Below are 26,018 nucleotides of genomic sequence, written 5' to 3' on the forward strand. Positions count from 1 at the left end.
TGAGCACACCAACCATGCTATTGACTGTTAACGTAAAAGTCAAAGCATAATTGTAAACTAGGGAAACTACCCTTGTGGAAAGGTCATGTGTGTTTCTCAGCTTATCTTTTCTGTTTGGATTATCTGTGTATGTATGTTACAATGTATGAAAGGGCCCACTTTTGTATTAGTTTATATCTGAATTGATAAGTGATCTCATGCAAACATTTTAAATACGCTACCTTATCACATGCACATGTATTTTCATTCATGTGGAAAAACAAGTAATGTTTGAACAACACTTGGAAGAGGTACTTATACACAGTATAAATTGGGGAGAGGGGAGAAGTGTTTAGATAAAAAAATTCTGCTACCTTTTTACTGCTTATATTAAACTTTGTTTGAATAAGAGAGCTCACTCACTATTCAGATTCTTCTTCTATTGCATGTGACAGTGAAATTAGAATTCCATGTCTTTGGTGTCACAGTTTACTGCCATCAAATTCAGAATTATGGCTTCACTGCAGGGTCAAGTAGGAGAAACAAGATTGGAAAGGAGACAAAAAACACACGTTTAAAAGTATTTTACATTCATATAATAGCTCTTTCACCCAGAAGGATCCTAAAGTGCTTTGCAAATTCATGAAAATGATATACAAACTGGACTGAGGGAGCACTTCACCCACTTTGAAAATGTCCTGCCATCACTGGAATTCCAAAAATGAACAACTTTTTTCCATAACAGTTTAGGACAGGAAATGATGAGGGCTAACATATCTAATTTACTCCTGGAGAAATTCTGTGCCACTGCGTAATGCAGAATTTTGCAGAATTTCCTTTTCCCCACAGAAATCGACTGCAGGCTGCCACTTGGGGCCACTGGACCCGACAGAGACCAAGAAACTGCCCGGGAGACGGAGATGTAGCAGAGGGTTCCCAGCAGCTGCAGTTCTCAGCATGCCCTGGGGGAAGGAGATGGCAGTGCACAGGAAACTCCACACAAGGCTGGGACCAAGCATCAGGATGTTTATCCCTCTGGATCCCTGGGCTCTGAGGGATAGGGGGTGGGGATATCTGGGCTGGGGGGGGGGGGCAGGGCTGTGCTCTGGCGAGCAAAGAGGGGCACGGGGGCCCTGCGGCTGGGCTCTCAGGGGTAGGATGTTTGGGTGTATTGGCTGGGGGAGGGTGTGCAGCTGGGCTCTTTGCAGGAGGCGGCAGAGAAACAGAAACTGGGTTGTCATAGGTGTTTCTTTAACTCTCTACTCCTGAGGAAAAATGTGTGTGTCTGTCTGTATTGTTACAGGAATAGTTGCTGATAGTTATTTTGAAATAAAATTACCAAAATAATTGAAACTGGCATGATTATGTAGTGTTATTTTGAGAAATAAAATCTGCAGAATTTTAAAATATTGTGAGCAGAATTTTTATTTTTTGGTGCAGAATTCCCCCAGGATTACTAATTGAAACAGCAGAGGTGATTTAAATAGAATGAATGTAACTGTCTATGTTGCAATTTAGCTAGCACCCATACTCCTACTAGCTAGTATCTGTTTTTCAGCTTGGCTGAAAGATGGCATCTCCAGCGGTTCATATTGCCATCAACTAAGCCATGGTATGAAGTACCACCAACACTACTTTCTGAAGTATCCATGTGCTCCTTAAAAGTCTTGCATACAAATACTGAGGCAGCCCAACTGCACTTAGCTTGTACAATATGCCTAGCAAGGTGAATAATCTTGAGTCACGTTTTCAAATAATCCATAACCTGGTACGCAAATGTTCATGTGCACTTTTCCATACCTGCAGTTGAAAAACTTTACATATGCAAAACCTTGTGTATACAAAATTGTGCATATACTAAGGGAGGTTATTTCTTGAAAATGGCTCACTTATTTGATGTACTGTATTTTAAATGTTTTTCCTAGCATAGGGGCAGCCACATGTACACAGAAGCTGGATTTCCATTACGTCGAAATGCGTAACAAAAAGTTATATTTTAATTAACAGTTTAACCACTCATGTCTGTCATACAGCAAAGTGCAGTAAAATGTCTCCTTGATTCAGGCTTCCTACTCAGAGATCTTCTTGTGATGTAATCTAGGGAAGAATTTTAAGGGAGCCACAAAAGACACTGGCCAAGCCTTTAAAAAATGAATGCATAAAGTTAGGCTCTAAAGTCTGTATTTAGACACCTGGCTGAATTTCAAAAGTACTGAGCATGGACCACAATGAAATCTGTTGCATGCTCTGTGCTTTAAAAATAGGCCAGGTGCCTGGAAATGGACTTGGAACCTAACTTTTGGCTCCTGCTTTTGAAAATTTTGGCCACTGAGTTCTTCTCTGAATGTTGGAACCATTGCAAAGGCTGGCCAGAAAAAGCAAGAATAGAATCTGTACAATGAACTCCATCCACCCCACTCCACCCTCAGAAACTAAGAAGCATCACAAACCCTACCACTTTCCACTCCAAATGCAAAGTGTGTTTCTTTCACCATATCTTCTCTAGCACAAACAGAGAGCGACTTTAAAAAAAAAAAATCATACCAAATGAAACCACTCCACTGCACACACTTCTCCTTCTCGGGACAAGATGAGAGTACAAACACGGGACAAATGTTAGTCATGTCACTTAATACATTACTAGGTATTCAGATACTGCGGTGGTTAGCAGAGTATAAGAAACTCTGTAGAACAGAAGAGTTACCATCAAAACTATTTAATAACTAAAACTGGGTTGGGAGAGGAAACCCTGCAGTATACCTACAACTAGAGGAGGGAGGGATCTAACAGCCTAATAATTGTTCTCTGGCAATTAGGTGACAAGCTCCTGTGTATAATTTATTTTATTACTGTTAAAATACCTAGTAACAAGAACAGTCCCATCACTCTTAAACACACATACGGAAGAGAGTTAGGCTGTGTCTACACTACAGGCCTTACAGTGGCACAGCTGTACCACTGCAGCTGCGCTATTAATTAATTTTGTTTTAATTATGCACTGGCAAAAGTGCTAGTGTACACTCAAGCCTAAAATACTCTAACCTACTAAAGGGTTGGGAAATGTTTTCTCTTGAGACATCTATGGCAGCCCAAGCTGACCTTTAATAGCTCAGACACATCATGGCTCGGAAGGCCATGGATGTCAGCAAAATTAGAGACTGTAATATAATGATATTTATAAAATACTGGATAGTAGACTTTTATAGTAAAGAAATATGTAAAAGAAACAAATAAATTATGCATGCTGCTCCCAGTCACTTAAACAAGAATACCATGTGTTGATGGCCAGGCTGTTTATTGGTAGTTGGGGCACATGTTAAATGCAGTATGTTGACTGTTTCATTATCAAATGAGGCCTTGATCCTGCAAACTGCTCAATACATGGAGGCTTATTGACTTCAGTCATGCTTCACATGAGTACAGAGTGTTGTCTACACGAAGCCATATGCAGGATTGGGACCAGAAATTGTAGTCTTCACAGTAACTTGTATGTGTTAATACTGGTCTTTCAATATGGTAACTAAGGGCATGTCTACACTAATAATTAAGTTGACTTAAGTTGACATGCAGCCACCGCAGTAATTTAATTCAATTTTTAACATCCACATTACACTCCTTCTGTCAGCACTGTTCGTCCTCATCAGGAGTGCTTGCACCGATTTAACTGACAGTGTGGGGCACTGACAGCTGGAGCCCTGCCCCCCTGGGGTGACAGACTGAGTCCCATCGCCTGGGCTCTCCTCCTCCCCCAAACCTTCACCGGGAGGCAGCAGCGGGGCTCCAGAGGTCAGCCCCGGATGATGGGGCTTCAGCTGTCAGCCATGGGTGGCGACAGGCGAGGTAACCAATGCAGTATCTACATGGACACTGCTTCAACCTAACTAGATTGACTTTAGTGCTACAGCTCTCACAGAAGTGGAATTATTAAGTTAGTGTAGTGGGCGACTTACATTGGCGGAAGCGACATTTTAGTGTAGATGCTGTCATAAATATAAAGGGAAGGGTAAACCCCTTTGAAATCCTTCCTGGCCAGGGGAAAGCTCCTCTCACCTGTAAAGGGTTAAGAAGCTAAAGGTAACCTCGCTGGCACCTGACCAAAATGACCAATGAGGAGACAAGATACTTTCAAAAGCTGGGAGGAGGGAGAGAAACAAAGGGTCTGTGTGTCTGTCTATATGCTGGTCTTTGTCGGGGATAGACCAGGAATGGAGTCTTAGAACTTTTAGTAAGTAATCTAGCTAGGTATGTGTTAGATTATGATTTCTTTAAATGGCTGAGAAAAGAACTGTGCTGAATAGAATGACTATTCCTGTCTGTGTATCTTTTTTGTAACTTAAGGTTTTGCCTAGAGGGGTTCTCTATGTTTTTGAATCTAATTACCCTGTAAGATATCTACCATCCTGATTTTACAGGGGGGATTTCTTCATTTCTGTTTACTTCTATTTTTATTAAAAGTCTTCTTGTAAGAAACTGAATGCTTTTTCATTGTTCTTAGATTCAAGGGTTTGGGTCTGTGGTCACCTATGCAAATTGGTGAGGCTTTTTATCCAACATTTCCCAGGAAAGGAGGGGTGCAAGTGTTGGGAGGATTGTTCATTGTTCTTAAGATCCAAGGGTTTGGGTCTGTAGTCACCTAGGCAAATTGGTGAGGCTTTTTACCAAACCTTGTCCAGGAAGTGGGGTGCAAGGTTTTGGGAAGTATTTTGGGGGGAAGGACGCGTCCAAACAGCTCTTCCCCAGTAACCAGTATTAGTTTGGTGGTGGTAGCGGCCAGTCCAAGGACAACGGGTGTAATATTTTGTACCTTGGGGAAGTTTTGACCTAAGCTGGTAAAGATAAGCTTAGGAGGTTTTTCATGCAGGTCCCCACATCTGTACCCTAGAGTTCAGAGTGGGGGAGGAACCTTGACAGATGCTTACAGAGTTACATCAACCTAACTCTGTAGCGTAAATAAATGTTAATATAGCAATTCTTTGTTTACCCCAGTTTAAATGAATTGTGGGACCATGCTGTAAACTTCTTACTCACGGTGGGTTTGTCCACACTAGAAAAGAGGTTGGGTTGTGTTGCTCACCACAATCTTTTCCCTACCATTAGATGCCTTTTTTTTTTTTTTTTCTGTTCAGCTAGTCAAGGTCTGCAATAGGATTAAAGTGTTAACCACATTCACACTAAGGAAAAGGTCACAGCGATATTATAGTTAGTTAGCTTACCCCCACCTAACCTCCATCTCTGTGCTAGTACAAAGAGGCCCAGTAATGAGCAATTTATCATGCAAATACTTCTATTGGGTAGGAGTTCATAGTTTGGCTCGATAATTGCTAAGCTATTTAACAAAATAAATATAAAAATACGTTGTATAGTACAAAATTGTTAATTTTTAATACAAAGTTAATTCTATTAAAATTTTACAGTGTTCTTTTCTGTTATTCTAAAATAATTTCAGAGAACAAAAATATATTTTCTGTATTTTGATACATGCTATCAGGTCTCAATCTACTATGGGATCGCTTTCATTTAGTTAAGGGGTCTACTTTCCCACAGATACATGTGCGCCAGCAGCTCCCATTACAGTTAATAGGCATTATGTGCCTGCAGACAGCAGAACAGACACCTTAGGCCACATATTAGTAAGTGATAGCATTAGAACTAATCTTATAGATATGATATATTTTCTAATTTGACTTTCATCATCTTAATGAGCGTTGAAGAGGAGAGGACTTACAAACCCCATACTCTCGTGAAACTAAAACCATTTTTCAAACTACTTGTTAAAATAACCATACCAAATACTGATTTTTTCCACTAATTTCTACACCATAATTGTTAAAATATACACAATTTTAGGGGATGCAATTAATTTTGTGAACAATTATCAATCTTCATCTTGAAGAGATTGCCGGTGAGAGTTCAGCAAAGCCAATAAAGAAGCCAACAAAACAAACACAACATAGTAAGACTACATGAAAAATAAAATGCAGGATTGTGTTTGGCCCTGTCTGGATTCATAAGGAAAGGGAAAAAAGGCACAAGGAGCTTTTCCCTTTTTGCTTGCCCGTGCAAGGAACAGGCACAATCCCAGGCTTTACACTTTCTGGGACAGACACTGCTCCTATTTAAATCAATAGCAAAAATTCCCACCAATTTCAATAGGGCCGGAGCAAGCCCTGAGTGCAAGGGTTCCAATGGTAGTGCTAGAAAGCCGAAAAAGGGAGGGAAGAAGATGTGGAGGAAAGCAGACCATGGACATGTCACCCCCACCACCCTGCATACACCAGCCAAGAAAGATGACCCAACACACATGCTGCACAGCACCTTTTTAAAGAAGATGGCAGCAGCCATGTTCTCCCAGTGGTGACTGTGGCTGCCTCACAATGCTTCTGGGAGCTCTCCACAGTGACTATTCTCATGTGGCTGGTACTAATTTCGCCCAAGCCCTTGGGAGACAGCACATATATATTGTTCTCCTAAGCAGCCAGTTGTCTGGTAACCTGCCAAATGTCAGCATTCTAAAGAGACAAGGTGGGTAAGGTAATATCTTTGATTGGACCAACTTCTGTCGGTGAAAGAGACAAGGTTTTGAGCTAACACAGAGCTCTTCTTCAGGTATCTCTAATATCCTAGCACAGAGGTTCTCGCAACAAATTTTTTGGTGGCCTCAGAATGCAGCCACCAACTCTTGCTGGTGTTTTCCCTAAAATACCTGATTAACTTTAGGAAAAACAAATAAATACCACATATACTATCCACATCATTGTAATTTATTTACGTAGGGGTTTTTTTCAGACTCAGTAATAAAAATATTACTGTGAAAAGTGATATTTGTAGGTTTGTTAATATCACTTTTCTCAGCAAGTCCCAGGACAAATTAAGCCCTGGATTGGGGGGAAGGTGGGAAACGGAGGCAGTAGGGGACATGGTAGTATGTATGTAGGCCACGGGAGGCAATGGAGGGGTGGATGCAGGACCAGAAAGGCAGTGAAATCCAGGGGCAATGGGGAGGGGGGCATGGATTCGGGGCCAAAAGAGAGGAGAGTGGGTGGTGAGCCCTACAGCTGCGTGGCTGGAGGCAGGGATTGGCGCCCACTGCCATCTGGCCAGGGGTCAGTGCCCATCGCCAGAGATTGGAGGTGGGGGCAGGAGCTGCACGGCCAGGGAGGGATCAGTGCCTGTGCCTGGAACAGGGGCTACACAACTGGGGCAGGGAGTTGGAGCCCAGGCCAGTGCCCACCACCACATGGCCAGAGCCCGGAACTGGGTGCTGGAGCCTGGGGCCATGTGCCCGGATCCAGGGGTCAGCGTCTGCACCACAAGGCCAAAACCAGCAACTGCTGCTGCATGCCCGGGGATCGGCACACACCTGGAGTTGGGGATCGGCGCCTGCTACTGCGTGCCGGGGCCAGGGATCCGCACCCGGAGCCAGCACCCACTGCCACCTGGCTGGGACTACAGGTCAGCACCTGGGGTCAGCCGCCAGGAGTGGTGCCCGGGGCCAGCGGCTGTCACCCAGGAAGGGCATTGGTGCCTAAGGCCAGCGGCTGCCGCCAGGATCAGGTGTTGGTGCCCAGGGCCACGTGGCTGGAGATGGGGATTGGAGCCTGCAGCTGCATGGCCAGGGTTGGAGCCTGAACTGAAGCCCCATGGCCAAAGGCCAGGGCTGTGGTCAGAACTGGGAGTCAGCACCCAAAACCCTGCAGCCGGAGCTGGGTGTTGGCTCCTGAAGCCCCATGGCTGGAGCTCTGGTCTGTGCAGCCAGGCTCCCTAAGTCCCACCGCTGAAGCCCGCCTCCCAAACACCCCAGGGCTGAAGCCCAAACCTCATTCCCCCTACCCCACCCCACCCCCCACACACCAGGTAGAGAACTCACTGTACTCCTGCAGCATTGCGCCCCACCTGTCTCCAGGGAGGGGGAGGAGCCAATGCTTCCGCGCCCCTACCCCCGCCCCCATCACCACTCAGGAAGCTGTTGTGGCCACAGGGAAACCCCCTAGTGGCTACATCCGAGAAACACTACCAACATGGCTACAAAAAACACTGCAAGGAGCATTCTAAAGGTTTAATTCCCTGTTAGAAATGATAATTTAATTGCACAAAAGGGAGCAAATTCAAAGCTAAGCTTCTCTCAGATATTTTGATTCTGTCTGTTCATATGCTGAGTTCACACTGGAAACTTGTAGACTTGAGATTGTACCCTGCTACTACTAAAAGTCTGAGTCAAAATAGAGAACTGGTGGGTCATGTACTAATATGATGGACAAAACGATTTTATAAAGTAGAGATAAAAGAGCATTAATGACCATAAGTCAACTTCAATATTAAACCCTCCCTAGCCTGCTGGTAATTATCATTATCCTTGTTTTGCAGATGGGCAAACTGAGGCACAGAAAGGGGAAGTGACTTGCCCAAGTCACACACCAAATAATCAGAAGGGTTGGATAGAACCAAGCCAAGCTCAGCACCCTATCCACTGGACCCTGCTGCCTCCAATGTTCTACCACCAAATCAGAATGGTAGTTGGTTTATACTAAGCTGGAGGGATAGGTGAAGAAGGGCTAGCATTCAGAAAGAAACATCACAACAAATGGTTATCTGTGGCTACATGGCAGAAAACAGAAGAGACACACAATTAAACTGAAACTCAAGTAAGCAAGAACAAGAACAGAGTCTCCAGGAAGAACATGTCATAAAAGAAAGAAGAGGCCAAAAAGAGTGCTAGGAAAGACAAACAAGACTTTATAGATAGAATGGCAACAGATACACAGACCCCTGCAGTACAAAATGATATGAAGACACTGTACAGCATCATTAGAGAATTGTCAGGAAAAAAAAACTAATATCAACCAGCCAGTTCAAGACAACAAGGGCAACTTAACAAAAAATTCCCCAGATATAGAGGAAGCAGAAAAATCTGAACGTTGAACTAGGATCTAAAACCAGCACACAAGTAGAGAGGGCAGTCAATCAGTTAAAAGGCGGAAAAGCTCCAGGAACCAAACAAACAATCTTAACAAGCAAAAATGCTACATGAGTGAGAAAAGGGTTATATAGTGAAACTGCCAAAGAAAGGAGACCTCAGTCAGTGTAAAAACTATAGGGGCATTCAGTTGCTGTCTATACCAAGTAAGATATTTACAGATATTTTTCTAGACCGAACAAGAAACAGGTAGTTTCAAAGTTACAACAAGAACAGGCAAGGTTCAGTCAGGAGGAAACATGTTTGGATCACATAGTAACCCTACGTATCATCATAGAAATGCCATGATATTTTACTGGTAGTAGATTGGATAAGGAGAAAGGCCACAGAACAACCAAGGAGAATACAATGATGAACCTTCACACAAAAGTAAGAGAAGCTTGACTGTGCAGGTGACATCAACGACACCCACAGAGACTTGCAAACCAAAACAAATAATCTACAGGCCTATGCACAATTAGAGTTGAAAATCAACACCAAGAAAAATAAAACCATGAATATCAGCAGACAACAACAAAAAAAAAACCTCCCTAAAACTCTCTGGGGCTGTCATTGAAGAGGTCTGATCTTTCATGTATCTCGTACTTACAGTGCTGCCTGCCAACAGGTGGAACAGAACAAGACTGTAAGACCGGAACTGAAAAAGCCAGACAAACCTTTGCAACTCTAAAGCCCAGTGGTGAAACAGAAATCTTGCCCTCCAAACCAAACTTTGAATATTTAACACCATTGTAAAAATCAATCTTACTACATGATGCTAAAACTTGGACATTTAAGACTTTACTATCTGAACTCCAAGCTTTCATGTGTCTTAAAAAAATCCTCAATATCAGATGGCTAGAGGAGAAAAAAAAAAAACAACACAAACACACCAGTGAAAAACTCTGAAGGACAAAAGAGAAACCAATAGGACAGGAAATTACAGAACAAAAATAGAGATGGCTAAGAAATATATGGAGAAAAGACCCGAACAACATAGCAGGCTGGAACCCCCAGAGAAAGAGGCAAGAAGGAAGGATAACATGGAAACACACCACAGAAGCAGAATTGAAAGCTTTCAAAATGACACCAGAAGAAGCCAAGAATGCAGCAGAAGACCAGCAAAGATGGAAGCTAGTGGTGAAGGCCCAATGTTCCAAAGGAATAGAGAGGCATAGGAGAGGAAGAATAGACACTGGTATGTGGGCTGCCTGCTCCCTATCTCCAAGGCTCAGCAGGGACTTCTCTCCATCTCTGCAAGAGATTGGGGGGCAAGGAAGAAAAAGTAGTAAGCATAACGTCAGGGACTTTATTTGCTCTGAGTCTCCCCGCTTCCCAGCATTATGAGGTTGCATGTTCTCCTATGCAGGTGATGTAGGGCAGAAGAAGGAGAGCACTTCAAGTGGGCAAGGGCTGTGAAAGAATTGGATTGTGGTAGCTGGACAGAAGGAAGAGGGTAGGGGTGCAGCTTATGTGGAAGTGAAACTGGGCAGAAATTGTAATTCACAACTTCTGTTGTTCTATTTGTTTACTTGTTTATCTATTTCTGTTTGTCTGTCTTGTCTTTTAAACTGTAAACTCTTTGGAGCAATAACCTCGTCTAGATTTGCACAGTGCCTTTTTCTCCTTCCAATGAAGATGCTTAACAGTTATTAACAATAACAGCATATTTTTTCATTATGTGGTTTTATCATAATTGATAAATTTATACTCTGTCAGTAAATCACAAAAAGGCAAATAAGATGCAGAAAAAGCAGGCATACTATTCTATACAACAACAGAAAACAAATGAAAATCAATACACAGTAAAGTAATTGCTATCTTTCAAAAACTGGCTTGCCTTAATATTCATAAGAATCCATCTTCATTTCATAAAATAAGTTAAAGTGGCCTCTGGTACTATATATATATATATATATATATATATATAGCAAGCATGCAAAAAATGTTTACCACAACAATTACAGGATCTTTACATAATACATGATGCCAAAAAGCCTTCACTTTATCTACCAACATCTACTTTAAAAAAAACAAAAACAAAAAACCAAAAGGCTCAGTCCATTTTTCCTCCTAGAGATGGCATAAAATGTTAAGCATGAATGGATAATTAATGGGAGATGAAGATGCACAGCAAGAGAAAATACCCCCACAATTATTTGAGTCCAACATCATCTAGATAATAGGTGTAAACAAAAGGATATTCAAGCAGCAGCCATTTCAAAACAACTGTTCCGTATTCTTGTGGTCATACTGTATTCTCAGATCCACTACAGACATCTTTAAAATGTATATTAAGTTAAACTGAAGTGTTAACACATTCTTCCTTTAGGGCTGTAAGTTTCCACTGCAAGCATGGTGCAGAGAGTATTAGACTGTGATCATTTACAACTGTAAAAACTCTAGCACAAAACAAAAAGGGACTACACAGGGACTATATCATACAACATCGCTGTCCTGATTTATCACTACCTTCAGGAGAACAACAGGACTCTGAAATGTGGGTACAGTCTTTGATAAAGTGGAAGGCAACAGGAACAAAATATTACTCATTCACTTTTAAAAGCATTACAACTTTCCTGTATTAAAAAAAAAAAAAAAAAAGTTGCTGCTGCCTCAAGGAAGCAAGTAACTCACACCCAGCCACCTCCACCTCTTGAAGTACAATTATATCAATCCGTGACTTTAGCACATTTAAATATACCAAAAACAGAAATGGGTGTGTAGCCTTCACTGAGGAAAGGGTTCTAGATTATTTCAGCTTTTCTCTTGTTGCAAGGATTTGCAGTGGACTTTGGTGCTGCTAGGGCTAATCTAAAGAAGGCTGGCTATGGCCTCAAAGAGCTGGTATGCCAGATAGGGATTGCCAAAATGCAGCCTTCCTCCCTGGCAGTAAAAAATCCCAGTCAATTACACTTTTTCTGATTCCAATACATGAAAAGAAAAGGGGATGGAGCAAGGTTGAGGATATGTGCTAAAGTCTCTATCCCAAAGAGTGAACAAAATAAACGGTTCTTAAGACAAGGTGCATTATCTTGTATTCTGACATACTTAAAAAAAAGCACAAATCACCAGATATGCACTTCCTCTGCCTGTTATCCCAGAGACCCCAAAAGTAGTATGATTAGGCCAAGAAGTTATTTATAACAAAATATTAAAGATGTTTTGCATGTTCTCATATGATATGCTCTCTCCTAAACAGCTCTGGACTCCGTTTTGGCAAAATAAAAATTAATTAAGAACGGACTTCAGATGTAATGAATCACAGAAAGAACTGATCCATTCTCAGTACAATGTTTTCATCTGACAAATACTATCTTGATCATACACCTTTCACTTTATGATAAATTCAAAACGCACACAAGAGCACATATCAGCAGGACAACATTTCAATACATCCATATTACTTTTTCCATTATACATATGTAGGATTAGCTGTTCGATGTTGCCACTTCAAACAAGCATTGTTCATCCCTCTTCAGAATGTTAACAAGAATTACTATGAAGATCTATGTTGTGTCCAGTAATGAAATTAGTTATATATTTATACAATGCCAAAGATAATATGAAATGAATAGGCAGACCATTCTGTGTTGGCTTTCCAGGAAAAGACACAGGATAGACACAAACATGCTTATACAGAAATCCATATTTAGACAAATAATATGATTTTGCATTGTAAATGGTATCTTAGAATCACCAGACCTTCAGAGCACAAGGTTGCTTTTTAAGCAAGATGGATTTTTGTCTTCCTGCCAGAGGCAGGCAATATACCAGACTAGAGGGATCACTGGTCTGATCCTGTATAGAAAATCCTATGTAGATGTACAGTTAAGATTAGGGCTGTCAAGCGATTAAAAAAATTAATTGCACTGTTAAAAAATAACTGAATACCATTTAAATATTTCTGAATGTTTTCTACTTTTTTAAATATACTGATTTCAATTACAACACAAAATACAAAGTGTACAGTGCTCAATTTATATTTTTGATTACAAGTATTTTCACTGTAAAAGAAATAGTATTTTTCAATTTACCCAATAGTAGCACTGTAGTGCAATCTCTTTATCATGAAAGTTGAACTTACAAATGTAGAATGTAAAAAAAAAAAAAAAAAGGGGGGGGGGGTTAAGGAAATGTAAAATTTTAGAGCCTAAAAGTCCACTCAGTCCTACTTCTTATCCAGACAATCACTCAGACAAACAAGTTTGTTTTCATTTGCAGGAGATAATGCTGCCCTTTTCTTATTTACAATGTCACCAGAAAGTGAGAACAGGTGTTCTCGTGGCACTGTTGTTGCTGGCATTGCAAGATATTTAAGTGACAGATGCACTAAAGATTAATATGTCCCTTCATGCTTCAACCACCATTCCAGGGGACATGTGTCCATGCTGATGACGGGTTCTGCTCAATAACAATCCAAAGCAGTGCAAACCGATGCATGTTTATTGTCATTTCTGAGTCAGATGCCACCAGCAAAAGATTGATTTCCTTTTTTAGTGGTTCTGTAGTTTCCGCATGGGAGTGTTGCTCTTTTAAGGCTGCACACCTTGTCCCTCTCAAATTTTGAAAGGCACTTCAGATTTTTAAACCGTGGGTCAAGTGCTGTAGCTACCTTTAGAAATCTCACATTGGTACCTTCTTTACGTTTTGTTAAATCTGCAGTGAAAAAGTGTTCTTAAAAATGAATGCGTTGGGCCATCATCAAAGATTGCTATACAGATGCTCCCCGACTTACACAATCATTCCATTCCGGAACGCCTTGCATAACTCAAATTTTGCGTAAGTCAGACACATATACCCGACAATTATGCAAAAAAAACCAAAAAAAACCACAACATTAAAAACCTCCACACCTCCTATTTCTAGCTAACGGAACTTTTTGCAGCTTACGGAACATTTTCCTTAAGTGCGGATTTGTGTAAATTGGCTCTTGCGTAACCCAGGGAGCATCTGTAACATGAAATATATAGCAGAATGCAGGTAAAACAGAGCAGGGGACATGCAATTCTCCCCCAAGGAGTTCAGTCCCAAATATAATTAAAGAAATAACGTGTTAATGAGCTTCCTCAGCATGGAAGCATGTTCTCTGGAATGGTGGCCGAAGCATGAAGGGACATATGAATGTTTAGCATATCTGGTATATAAATACCTTGCAACGCTGGCTACAAAGGTGCCATGTAAATGCCTGTTCTCACTTTCTGGTGACACTGTAAATAAGAAGAGGGCAGCATTATCTCCTGCAAATGTAAACAAACTTGTTTGTCTTAGCGATTGGCTGAAAAAGAAGTAGGACTGGGTGGACTTGTAGGCTCTGAAGTTTTATATTGGTTTGTTTGAGTGCAGTTATGTAACAAAACAAAAAGAAATAAACAATCTATATTTGTAAGTTGTACTTGCACAACAAAGAAATTCCACTACAGTACTTGTATTAGGTGAATTGAAAAATACTATTTCTTTTATCATTTTTACAGTGCAAATATTTGTAATCAAAATAATATACACTTTGATTACAATTACAACACAGAATACAATATATATTAAAATGTAGAAAAACTTCCAATATATTTAATAATTTTCAATTGATATTCTATTGTTTAACAGTGTGATTTATACTGTGATTAATCGTGATTTTTTATCACGATTATTTTTTTTAATCATGAGTTAACAGCGATTAATTGACAGCCTGAGTTAAAACACGCACCACATTGCACTTCATTAACCAAAAACATGGAGTTGCAAGCAACGCCCCACAACAAGACCCACCACCTCAGTTCTACAGTAAATAAAGGGCACTGTCCTAACAAGTTTCAGTTACACCAGTGTACTCGGACTTGTTTGTCTGTAATTTTCTCCACCCTTTAGATTGGAAAGAGCAGGGTGGCATAAGGATAGTAGCACATTTAGTCAACCATAGTGGAACACATGGGCTGGGCTTACTGGACAATAGGGTGGGAAGGAGAGAAGGGACATTAAGATGCACTCTTCTTTTGTAAATATAGCTAACAAGACTTGCATTTTGCAGCATTTTCATGTATTTTAACTATCTCATTAAATTAAGCTCTTCAAGGAAGTGAAGACTTTTTATTCTGCATTTGTACAGTGCCTAGCACAATGGGGTCCTAACTCTAACTGGGTGTATAGGTACTACATTATTAATAATAACAACCACCCCCACATTGTGCCGCCCTTTTGTTCACGGAGGTATGAAATTTTAATATTAAGCATATGAGCCATCAAAAAAGCAGACTGAATCCCAAAGGTTTTAGTGTTTAGCTCTGAAACCACCAAGCATTTCTGCAAATATTTTCTTAGCTGCTGTAGGTCTAAAGTGTATGGATGGCATTTTCTTGATGTCCCCTTTTATATTACATTAAAGGTATCAATAAGCATAAACCGTAATTGTCTTCCAACTTCATCCTTTTAATAATCAAAGTCATGATCAAATGTGTACCCCAAGAATCAAATAATATTCTTCTTCCTAGATTTGTGCAACATAATATTATTAGGAGGAAATCAGACAGTAGGTGTAGGGGATAGTAGAAATCTGTTACCAACCCCTTGTGATCTAGCTCCATCAGGAAAGAAGTAGCCCTTTGCTCCATCTATAGCAGGGCCAATGGGGGCTGTGGGAAGCAGCGTGGGCCAAGGGATGTGCTGGCCGTCGCTTCCAGCAGCCCCCATTGGCCTGGAATGGTGAACCGCAGCCAGTGGGAGCTGCAATCAGCCGAACCTGCGGATGCTGCAGGTAAACAAACTTTCCTGGCCCACCAGCAGATTTCCCTGATCTAAAGGGTTGGCGATCCGTGATCTATAGTGCTTCTTCTGTGTCTAGACACAAATACCTTTTCATTTTAAATATTCTATTAACAATATTACAAGACTGTGTTTCATTACTGTTTCAACAGATAATTATTTTGGGGGTAAAGAAAAGACAGACTCCCCCTATTGGTATATTTTGGCACACCTACATCAAGTGTAAAATCCATGGTGAAAGGAAATCAAAGGACATTATATAGTGCCTTATCTGGGTAGCATCTTTTAACAGCTGTACATTTTCCTTCTCTTCCTTGTTTTTGTTATTTAGAAACTTGGACACTATACTGAAAATTTTATCATGTTTCTAAGCAGGCTCTTCTATTTTCAGTCATTCTGGGCTAACTATCAAACATTCAAGTGATTGGGTTTCTGTTAGTTTTATTTAGCTAATTTGTCATACATGTAACCATAGTAAATCTTAAGGGAAAAAGCTATTTTGATTACTTTTCAAAATTTCTTTCCTACTCTAACACTCATTCAAGCTCAATTTGTTTGAAGGATGAAGTCTGTTGCCTGCCTAAGAAGCTTAATACTTCTCTCTTACTTTACATGTCCTACTGTAATCTGGTGACATTCAGGTTCATCTGTGCTTCTCCGCATGCAATGCAGTATTTGTATACACACAAGCATGACAAGAGCAATTATACCACAAGCAATTATAATTCAGTACGTTAAATGTGACAAAACCCAGAAAAGCAAGAAAATGTATAGTTAAGACATGTCCTTAACTCGGGTTCATTATACATATGTAACATGGGCAACACATCTGGTATAGAAGATACCTTACTGTTTGGAGACCCAGGGACCTCTCAAGCACAAAAACGGGAAGCTGAAGGAAGTTTCCACAGCAAATCCAAATTTCTTTCATATCCCCTTTCTTCAGTTGTTTACAAACATGTATATGTTAATTTTCGAAGACTAAAGAAAAGGGCAAGATAAGTTGACACAATGGACCACAATGGCTTGTTCACAGTATATATAGTCTATTGGGTAATTTTTAATTTATATAATTGCTTGTCATTGTACCAGCTATATGATGTATACATACAATCTTAAATGTGTGTTACTTATCCCATTATAATAGCACCTGAAATTACAATCTGTCATATAATACACATTTCAACTCGTTCCAACAAACTTTTGGGGTTAATATAGCCAAAGCTCTTTGGAAACTGATACATAGATCTTTTCCCTAAAACGATTCCCTAAAACTATTACAATATTTTTTATAATATTTACCAGTCTCACCTACTGTATAAGACTATGGGTTTATATGAGCTGCAATTAAAAGAAAAAAGGCTATGAAAAATCTAAAGTGTGTAGATATTTTTAACTGTTAAAATGTATATTTTTAAATCTCTCAAAACAAGGCATTGTATTAATTTTTGAGAAGTTTGCAAAAAAAATTAAGTTATAAGAACACAAAATAAAATAAATAAAGCATTTTTGCATAGCTCTATAACTTCAAATGTTAAACACCGTTTGTAAAAAGGAATCAAATTAGGACATATATGTCAAACTTCTGCCCAAAGCAAGTTATTATGGCAGTTATAAACACAGACAATTGCAACATAATGTAAATGCTAACAGTCCCTTAAACACAACGGCATTTATTATTAAAATTCAGTTTGTATTTGACAGAAAAATGTCTACACCAATTTAACCAATAATGGTTACCACTCCATAAGGAAAAAGAAAGTGGTAATAATCACAGAAGAAATGCTGAAAAGAAGATTTTCTATATGTACAAATGGGGTACATTTACAGTATATAATGAAACAATTATGAAACATAATGAAACAATTATGTCCAACTGACACTACAATTCTGTATTATATCCACAAAAACAATAACTGGTCACTAAAATGTCTTCCTTAACTTTCCTTGTTCTGTTTAGGTGCTGCAGCATATATGCAAAATCACTTCATTCTATACAGATTCCTATAGTATCTGAGCACAACAGGTTAAGAATTGGAGTTTCAGACTCTGAATTCCTTTGCTTTTTGTGGTTTAAGTAAGTGACACTATATGAATGTTGCTTCTGCGCAGTTTAAGCGCCCAAAACAGTGTCATGCCATTATAATCTGTCAAACCATTCTCAATCCTTAATATAGGAAACATTTTCCAAAAGGAAACAATATTTTATAAATCTAGGACTTAATTAGATCTGATATTCTTAGGTTAAGCAAAAACATCAAAATAAAGAAATTACTGTGCAAACACATGCTGCTTTGTGCATATCACTGTAGTTACCCACTAATTAGGCTACTTTTTATAAATTATACCAAGGCACATTGAGAAAAGGTAGAGAATACATTTTCTCAATTACCATCATAATTGTGAATAGTTAAAATTCATTACTAAATAAAAGGGTTATTTGTTTTTGGAGGGGGCAGATTCTCCCCAATTCATTCATACAATATTCCTCAACTTATGACATTATGCAGCTTTGCTTCTCATTAAAAAAAAATCTTAAGTGATTATAAACAGAAGATTAACCATTTAAAATTTAGACACAGGTAGTCAATACCATTTCCTACTTTTAGTCCCCTATACTGACTGTACAATGTTTTAAATTTTAACTCCTCTTCAAACTGACTGGAATATGTTAAACTGATTTGTACGAAGCTCAGACAGGCATGGGACTGCAATTACATATCACAATACCCTTTTCTTGGTTCACAGCTCTATTCATCTTTTTGAAACACTGAAAGACATATTGGACACAGGGGAACGGATTAGCCACAGGATGACCTGTATTTCCACACAAAAGCCTAAGTGTGGAAAAATGGCACCCTGTGTTACCCATTCTTCACTTCCTGAAAAAAACATATTCATGAAAATGGCCATTTAAAGAGCTCTTTCCCACTCATCTCAGAACAAAATGTTCATTGTTTTTTTTACATCAGGTTGAGTGTACAACAATGTATTAAGTTGCCTTAATTGTGTAAAAATAATTTAAGGATTAAAAAATTTATTTTAAACTGAAATGAGATATTTTAAGTGGCATGAGTTCAGCAAAGCACTACAACAGAAAATTTAGTTTACAAACTCTAAAATACATAGGAGGGTGCTACATTTCAACTATCTATCAATATGACTGAATGTTTATTTGCTTTTAAAAATAGTCTTAGCTGGATACTATCCGTTTATTTTAATCGAAGTTCTCAAGTCTATATGTTATGTTTTCAAATTGAAATTATAAAAATATTTGATACTAATATGTAATATATGGTTACCATGAATCAGTAAAATCACTAATCCAAAGTGAGTAGCAGGAAGATAAATACAGAAAAAGATGTGATGATTGTAAAAACTGGGCATGTTTCATCTTGAGAAGAAAAGACTGAGGGACAACCTGATAACAGTTTTCAAATATGTGATGGGCTATTATAAAAGGAATGGTGATCAATTGTTCTCTATGTCAACTGACAGTAAGACAATAAGAAGCGGTCTTCATCTGCAGCAAAGGAGATTTAGGTTAGATATTAGGAAAAAATGTCTAACTATAATGGTACTTAAGTTCTGGAATAGGCTTCCAAGGGATGTTGTGGAATTCCCATTATTGAAGGTTTTTAAGAACATTTTGGACGAACACCCATCAGGGACAATCTAGGTTTACTTGGTCCCGCCTCAGCACTGGAGGTGAGACCTGAGGACCTCTTGATGTCCTTTCCAGCCCTCTATTTCTATGATCCTATGCAGCATTTTCAAGGGACTGTTGTACATAAATTTTATGATCAGTTCCGTCACCAATGGTCTCTAGAAATGACAATAAAAACTAAATATAACTTGTACACAACATACATGTACCATATAAGAAAATAAAAATTAGACCTTTACTTAATTTTACATAACTTTTTTGTAATTCAAGTATCTTCTTACACACAATATAGAGAAGTGGAGTATGTGTCATTTGTACTGTCAGACTGTTTCAGAGATATGCTATCAAGCAGCTTGATCAGGCTAGACAAACTGGCAACCCACTTGATTGCTGTTCTGAGGAGAGCTCAATTTGACAGCCCATAAGAAATCATCAAATGAAGGTACCTTAGCATTTAATTGAGGATTTTGGCTACACACCTGAACCACAAACAATGGACCTGAGCTGTCCACAGAGCTCCAACGTGCAATAAACTTAAATTCACCTGTTGCCAATAAATCAGTGTTTCAATATTATTATTTGAATTCAGATATTCTATTCTGTAACATCTCACAGACTTAAAAAACAAAACAAAAAAAAAAAACACTGCCCTATCAAAACCAAGTCTCAGATATTCTGAAGACAGGCAGAAGTAATCTGTCACATGTATGCTATTTATGTATGTTCAGTAAACAAATATACTGTTATGGTAGGAAGAAGATGAATGTTCTGAAGGGGGAGTTGTTTGTTTTCCTCACTTTTTCCATGCTAATACATGTCTTTTTTTTTAAATGGGTGGGAGAAAAGAAGTTAATTTTCCAATTAAAAAAAGAAAAGGGAATTTTAATTCCTTTAGGCACAATGAACAAAACATGTAGGTGGTTTTTTTTAATAGAAACCCAGAACGCTACCTAACGTTTCTTCTTCCCAAAATAAATAAATTCATCTCAATACAGCTACACATAAAAACAGATCAGTCGATTAGTGATTGGGGGGTGGGGGGTGGGGAAGCTGTGCAAGGCACGGAGAAACTATATGGAGTTTTACCCAACCCTATTAAACTGTACAATGTTATCACTCAAACTGCAGTGCAGAACACATGGAGTGCTGAATGTGAATGTTATAAAAAAAGTCAAAATGCTAATAAGATTAACCAAAAAAATGCATTCAGGCCGAGAGCTAATATGATACAAACAATCAAGAATTACACTCTTTATACAGCTCTTTGTGTGTGTCTATTTAAAAAATGGGATGAAAATACTTTTGTCCACAGAAATACACAGACAGGCACAGTTAATAAATTATCCTACAGGCTCGGAAGCACATCGGTTTCATATAGTCATTTCACAACAGAATGATCATAAATATTGTTGGAAAAAATAATGCAAAATGTGCTAAAACGCTTGACTGGGTGGTCACTGATCCTTTAATTAAAAAAAGAAAAAGAAAATGCAGTTGGTTGTTAATCTTTTTGGCCAACAATGCTAAAGAATACTTTCTTTTAAACTGTTATAAAGTCCTCCTTCTTACTGGATTATTTACAGTAACGAAGGTGTCAAAATGTAGTGAAAGATAGCATAAAATTGCAAAACATGAAGGCAAATACTAACAAAATTAGCTTGAAATGAATGCTAATATATTCTTTTTTCCACAATACGTCTTTAAAAGAGTCACCTAATTAGGCAGAAAATATATGAACCTTGCTATTATGCTAATTTGTATGATTATTAAATTAATGAATATCTGGGAGACATTATACACACAACACAAGTAAAGCATCTGCAGACCTCTTAAAAGAGAAATCTTTGGCTAACTTCTTAGTGTAGCTAGCTAACTAACCAAATCAACCCTGATGCTTTCTTGGTTTACAAATTCTTTACCAAATGTACAGTACTGCCTGGACCGACTCATGTAAATTACACACCAGTAGAGATCTTCTAGCAGCTGGAACATTGTCACTCTGACCAATCTTGAGTGAAACTTTGTCCCAATCACACAAAACTTGCTTCACATTTGGTGCAGCAAACACCATAACCTACGCTGGTGTTCATTGTTCAGTCAAGTGCTGAGATATTTAGTAACATGCACTAAAAAATACCCAGCTCGGATCCCAAAACACAACCGAGTAAATTGCAAGCGTTTTGACAACGCTGCGTGGTTTACAAAGCAGCAGCAGATCTCATTCTCCTTGCCCCCCCTCCCAAAAAAACTATCGTATGCACCCCTAACTCGTTAAGCTCCCATCTTCACACTGCGTTTGTATCACGAATAACCAACTCAATCATTATTTCCGTAGAGAAAATGGGTTAGTTTCCTCGAGGAGGAGAACGCGGGGGGGGGGGGAGAAACTGAACCTAAGGTTTCCTTCGCCTAGAAACATCCTGTATCCACTTAACCAGAATGCATCTTACATTTTTTTTTTGTTTCCTTAAGGAAACAAAACATTTTCTCCGCTGATTTGTGATGGTGATTTTCTGAACACAGCGATGTAAAAAATAGGAACCCTGAAACCATGCAAAAGGCCTCTGCCAGTTTTAGGGCAGCGAGGAGGAAAAGGAAGGAGCCGAATGCCCAGAATTTGCTCTGCCCTGCCCTTTCCATAGAACTTTAGTGCCATCTATTGAAAATATATTGAATTTAAAAAGAAAAAAAATAAGCCACCTATTGATTTGATATACAAATGAGACATTTACTTGTGGGGTTTTTTTGGTTTATTAATACTCAAACGATGACTAGTGATCCTCGGTCTTCCTAATAGCAGAAAACCTTGTCCATGCACTAAAATATCTCATTAAAGTAATGAGACGTTAACGCTCAGAGACTGCACACATTATGTGTATATACATAAAAATCAGGAACCCAACCTACATCTAGCTACCTTCTAAATAAAGGTGAACGGTTTTAAAGCGTGTGTGGGGGGAGAGAGAGAGAATACAGTAGACAGAACATACTGGAAACAATACAAAAAATTAAGGCACCTACTAAGAGACCTTCGCGTTGAAAGAACAGGGTATGTAGACATGCAGATATAATTACCTTCTTTAAGGAACTGTGAGTGGATGACAAATATAAGAAAACAGCAGATAGCTGCTCCTGCTAATGCCCATAAAGCTTTCAAGAGCTGCATCTCGGTTTGAAACTCAGTAAATACCCAGAAAGTCACACAATTAATTTCCACAGCGATGCATCAACGTTTCCCCTTTTGCGCCAGGCTCGGCTGCTCCCCGAGCAGTAACCACACTTCCGAGAGAGAGCGAGAGCTCAGGGTTTGGGGAGGAGGGGTGAGGGGATTTACAACAAAGTCTCAAGCAGCAGCAGCACCATGATCTTCTTATGGACAGCAGCACAGAGGAAGCTGGGTCTGGGATCCATGAATCAGCTTTCTGTTTCCTCGTGAGTTGAGCAGCATTGACGGTTGGGGAGGAGGGAGGGAAGGAAGCAAATCTGGGCAGAATTGCGCAATAGCTCCTACACTGCTCCGGTGGGGGTTGTTTTTGCTGCTGCTGCTGCTGCTGCTGCTGGTGGTGGTTCAGTGACTGCTCGGGCTCAGCAGTGCTAGGAATGCGAGAGCCAGGCTTATCTTTCTGGGGCTCCGGGGAAGCCAGTGCACCATCGCCCGGCTTGCTGGGTTACCTGTACGGTGTCCGCCGCCACAATCTGTGGAGAAGGGGGAGCGTGGGAATGGGAGGGGAAATCTCTCTTTATTGCAACTCCTCTAAACCGATTATCACAATCTGAGCCACCCACCAAGCTTGGAGAGCTTCTCCCATTCAGAGCAACTCAATGTATCCTGATATCTTGGGGAAGTGTAGGTACCAGCGGGCCACAGTGCAGCTCCTGGCGTGCGTTGCCTTGCAAAGCCGCTTGCCTTCACTTGGGCTCTCAGCTCCCGCTGCCTTATTCCCTCTTCGTCCGGATCCAGACAGCAGCCGGGATGGGGTGCCCTCTCCCGGAAAGGCTGCACTGAGCCGGGGCCGGAGAGCTAGTTCACTTGCCCGTCTCCAGATTGAGGAGGGGTTGCATAAGTCTTTGTGCGCTTTTCCTGCTGCACCCGCAAAGCGCTTTCCAAACAGGTAGCTGCCGCAAAAGAAATCTCAGCCTACAGGTTGATGCCTCCGTAGCAATCTCTCTCTCTCTCTCGCGCACACACACACACACTCCAGCAACACAATTCCCAAGCTTGGGGTGCTGCCGCCGCCGAGAGGAAACGAGCGGGTGCTGAATGATCGCTGCGAGTCGCTGGCGAGGAGCAGCTCCCGGGCCGTCGGTTTTGGGAGGCTTTCTGGAGGAAAAAAGGGAGGAGGAGGGTTGGGTAGCTGCTGGCTGGCTGGCGGCAGAGAGGAGCTGATTTGTGAGGCTCTGCCCGATCGGCGCTCAGAAAGGTTGGAGCTGTGGGCTGGGTGTCTGGATTGGCTGAACGCTGTAGATCTTCCACTCAGTCTCGGCTGGAGTTGGGCTGTAGGCACAACCTGGGGCTCGCTCGCTCGCAAGAGAGCTTCCTTTCGGGGTCGCGTTAGACCTCTAGGCTAGGCGTCTTCGTGGAGACAAGCTCCCAGGGACTATCGGGGCTTGTCGGCTCAGTCTGGCTGGGCGCACGCAGCGGATCTCGGGGTCTCTCCGGGTGCGCGGGGAGCGGAGAGCTGGGTGCCTGGATGGTGCAACCTCCCAGGCTGTATCTGGGTGGCCGGACGGCCGCTCGCTGAAGATCCCCCTTTCTGGGTGTATTTGGGTTGCTGCAGGCTGGGTGCCGGTAGACCTGCAAGCTGCCAGCCTGTGCTGGGGCTGTGAACCGGCCGCCTGCCTGCATGCAAGCTCCCCAGTGGTACTTCGGCCAGGGGAGATCGGCGGCGGGTAACGCCTCAACACGCTCAGTCCCAGCCCCGCTCCGTCGCATTTAAACACTGCCGGCTTCCCCTCGCAACTTTCCCCGATTTTGCTCCCCGGGTGGTAGTGAGCATGCCCGAGAGCTGAGCCTGCGCAGCGCTCAGCCGCCGCTTGCCGTCCGGATCTGCTCCCTGCTGGGCAGAAGAGGGGCAAGGTCAAGCAGGAAGGGGTAGGGAGGTGTCGAGAGGACCGGGCGGGCAAGGAGCAAACCTGGGAGCAAAGGGGCCAAAGCAGGGGGAGAGAAGCGAAAATGTGGGAGAGGAAAAGACGAGAGGAGCAAACACCGGGGTGCCAGGGGGGATAGTGGGTGCAGAAGCGGAACGGCTAAGCAAGAATGGGAGGAGGGAGCAGAAACGAGGGAGGGGATCAGAGGAGTAAACATGGAGGAGAAGGGTTGGATCTATTATGATCACACTTGTCCTTTCCCTTTTCCTCCTCCCCACATCGCTTCCTTGCCGGTGGAGATAACCCTCCAACCCACTACTTTTTTGAAGCAGAGGGCAAGCCCGTCCTCAACTCTTTTTTCTGGGGGCGGGAGGAAGGATGGACCGATTATTTCAAGTACTAATTCTAGACCGACCCTGTTTGTGCTGGGCAGCCGGGGAAAAGAGGCCGCATTGCCCTTTCACTAGTCACCCTTTGCCCGTTAGAGAGCCTGTGATTCAATCTCATTATTTGACACCTATAATGTACTGTGAAAGCACCAGCTAAAGGCAGCACTAATAGGAATCCGCATTGTATAAAACAACCTAAACCCTGCAAACATATAAGCAACGTGAGTCCTCATCTCTGGTATAACTCCATGGATGAAACTGACTCTTTAATTACCACTAGAATGTCATGTCAATTCAATAAGCAACAGTTATTTTAGTTAGACTATTTGTCTCTACTTTTGTACTGTTTTATACTAATATGTCACTGATTAATATTTTCACAGGGATTTAGTGAGGATTGAGAATAAAGCTCATCCAATGATTCTTAAAGTAGAATTAAACTAAGAAAATAATCCTCAAAATTAATCAGTGGTGTTTTGATATCTTTTTGTTAAATGCTTAAAATGTAGCTTGTAGTAGGTGCTTCCATATATTTACACACCACTGGAAAGAAAGATTTACTCCATCTTAAATTAGAGTTAAATTAAATGTTGGTGGGCAGCTGTCTCTTGTTGACCCTGCTTGGGATATAGTCTGTTCTCTACGCTTTTTGGTTCTTCAGTGACAAAGAGTAGAGAAACATTAAAAATGTCTATCTTTTCATTGTTTTCACTAAATACAACTGCTATATCCCTATAAACCCATTTGCTGCCTTCATTTAAGATATTTAAATCTTGTAGTTTCACAGTAGCAACATTATAGTTAAGTTTGAGATGTTCCATTTGTAAAACCTTTCATTCAGAACTGTACCTACAGATCTGAAATATATCAAATCTGCTTTCAGTCCACAGTTTGTGGGTTTTTTTTTTTTTAATGTATGAAGAAAATCCATGAATTTGAGTTGTAACAGTTGAAAAAAATTGAAATAACTTGTGATTTTTAGTTATCAGATTAAAAATAGGTCAGAAATGGTTTTTTAAAATGCATCAAGCTTGGAATGTATGAGGTCAAAAATGAGCAATATGGTCCACATATTTGAAAATAATGGGCTTGGAGAGAAAAGTTTTGAAAAATCTTGTGCAATACATTTATTTCCTTATTGGCAAGTTTATTCAAGGACATACTCCAAGAGGGTCAAAATATCCTC

General features: G+C 40.5%; 1 protein-coding gene across 14 annotated transcripts in view; it reads right to left on the reverse strand.

Annotated features, from left to right (window-relative positions):
• Positions 1–26,018, reverse strand: part of TAFA5 (TAFA chemokine like family member 5) — a 592,559-nt gene that overhangs the window by 400,296 nt on the left and 166,245 nt on the right. For 2 of the 14 annotated variants that reach the window (XM_073328340.2, XM_073328356.1), the window contains exon 1: positions 22,431–24,386. The exons of the other annotated variants lie outside the window; for them this stretch is intronic. In XM_073328340.2, the coding sequence (XP_073184441.1) occupies positions 22,431–22,521 (91 nt within the window). In that variant the 5' untranslated portion in view covers positions 22,522–24,386. Of the gene's footprint in view, positions 1–22,430; positions 24,387–26,018 lie in introns of those variants that run through there. 14 annotated transcript variants of the gene reach the window in all.

Source organism: Lepidochelys kempii, chromosome 1 (genome assembly GCF_965140285.1).
Source record: "Lepidochelys kempii isolate rLepKem1 chromosome 1, rLepKem1.hap1, whole genome shotgun sequence".
NCBI lineage: Eukaryota > Metazoa > Chordata > Testudines > Cheloniidae > Lepidochelys > Lepidochelys kempii.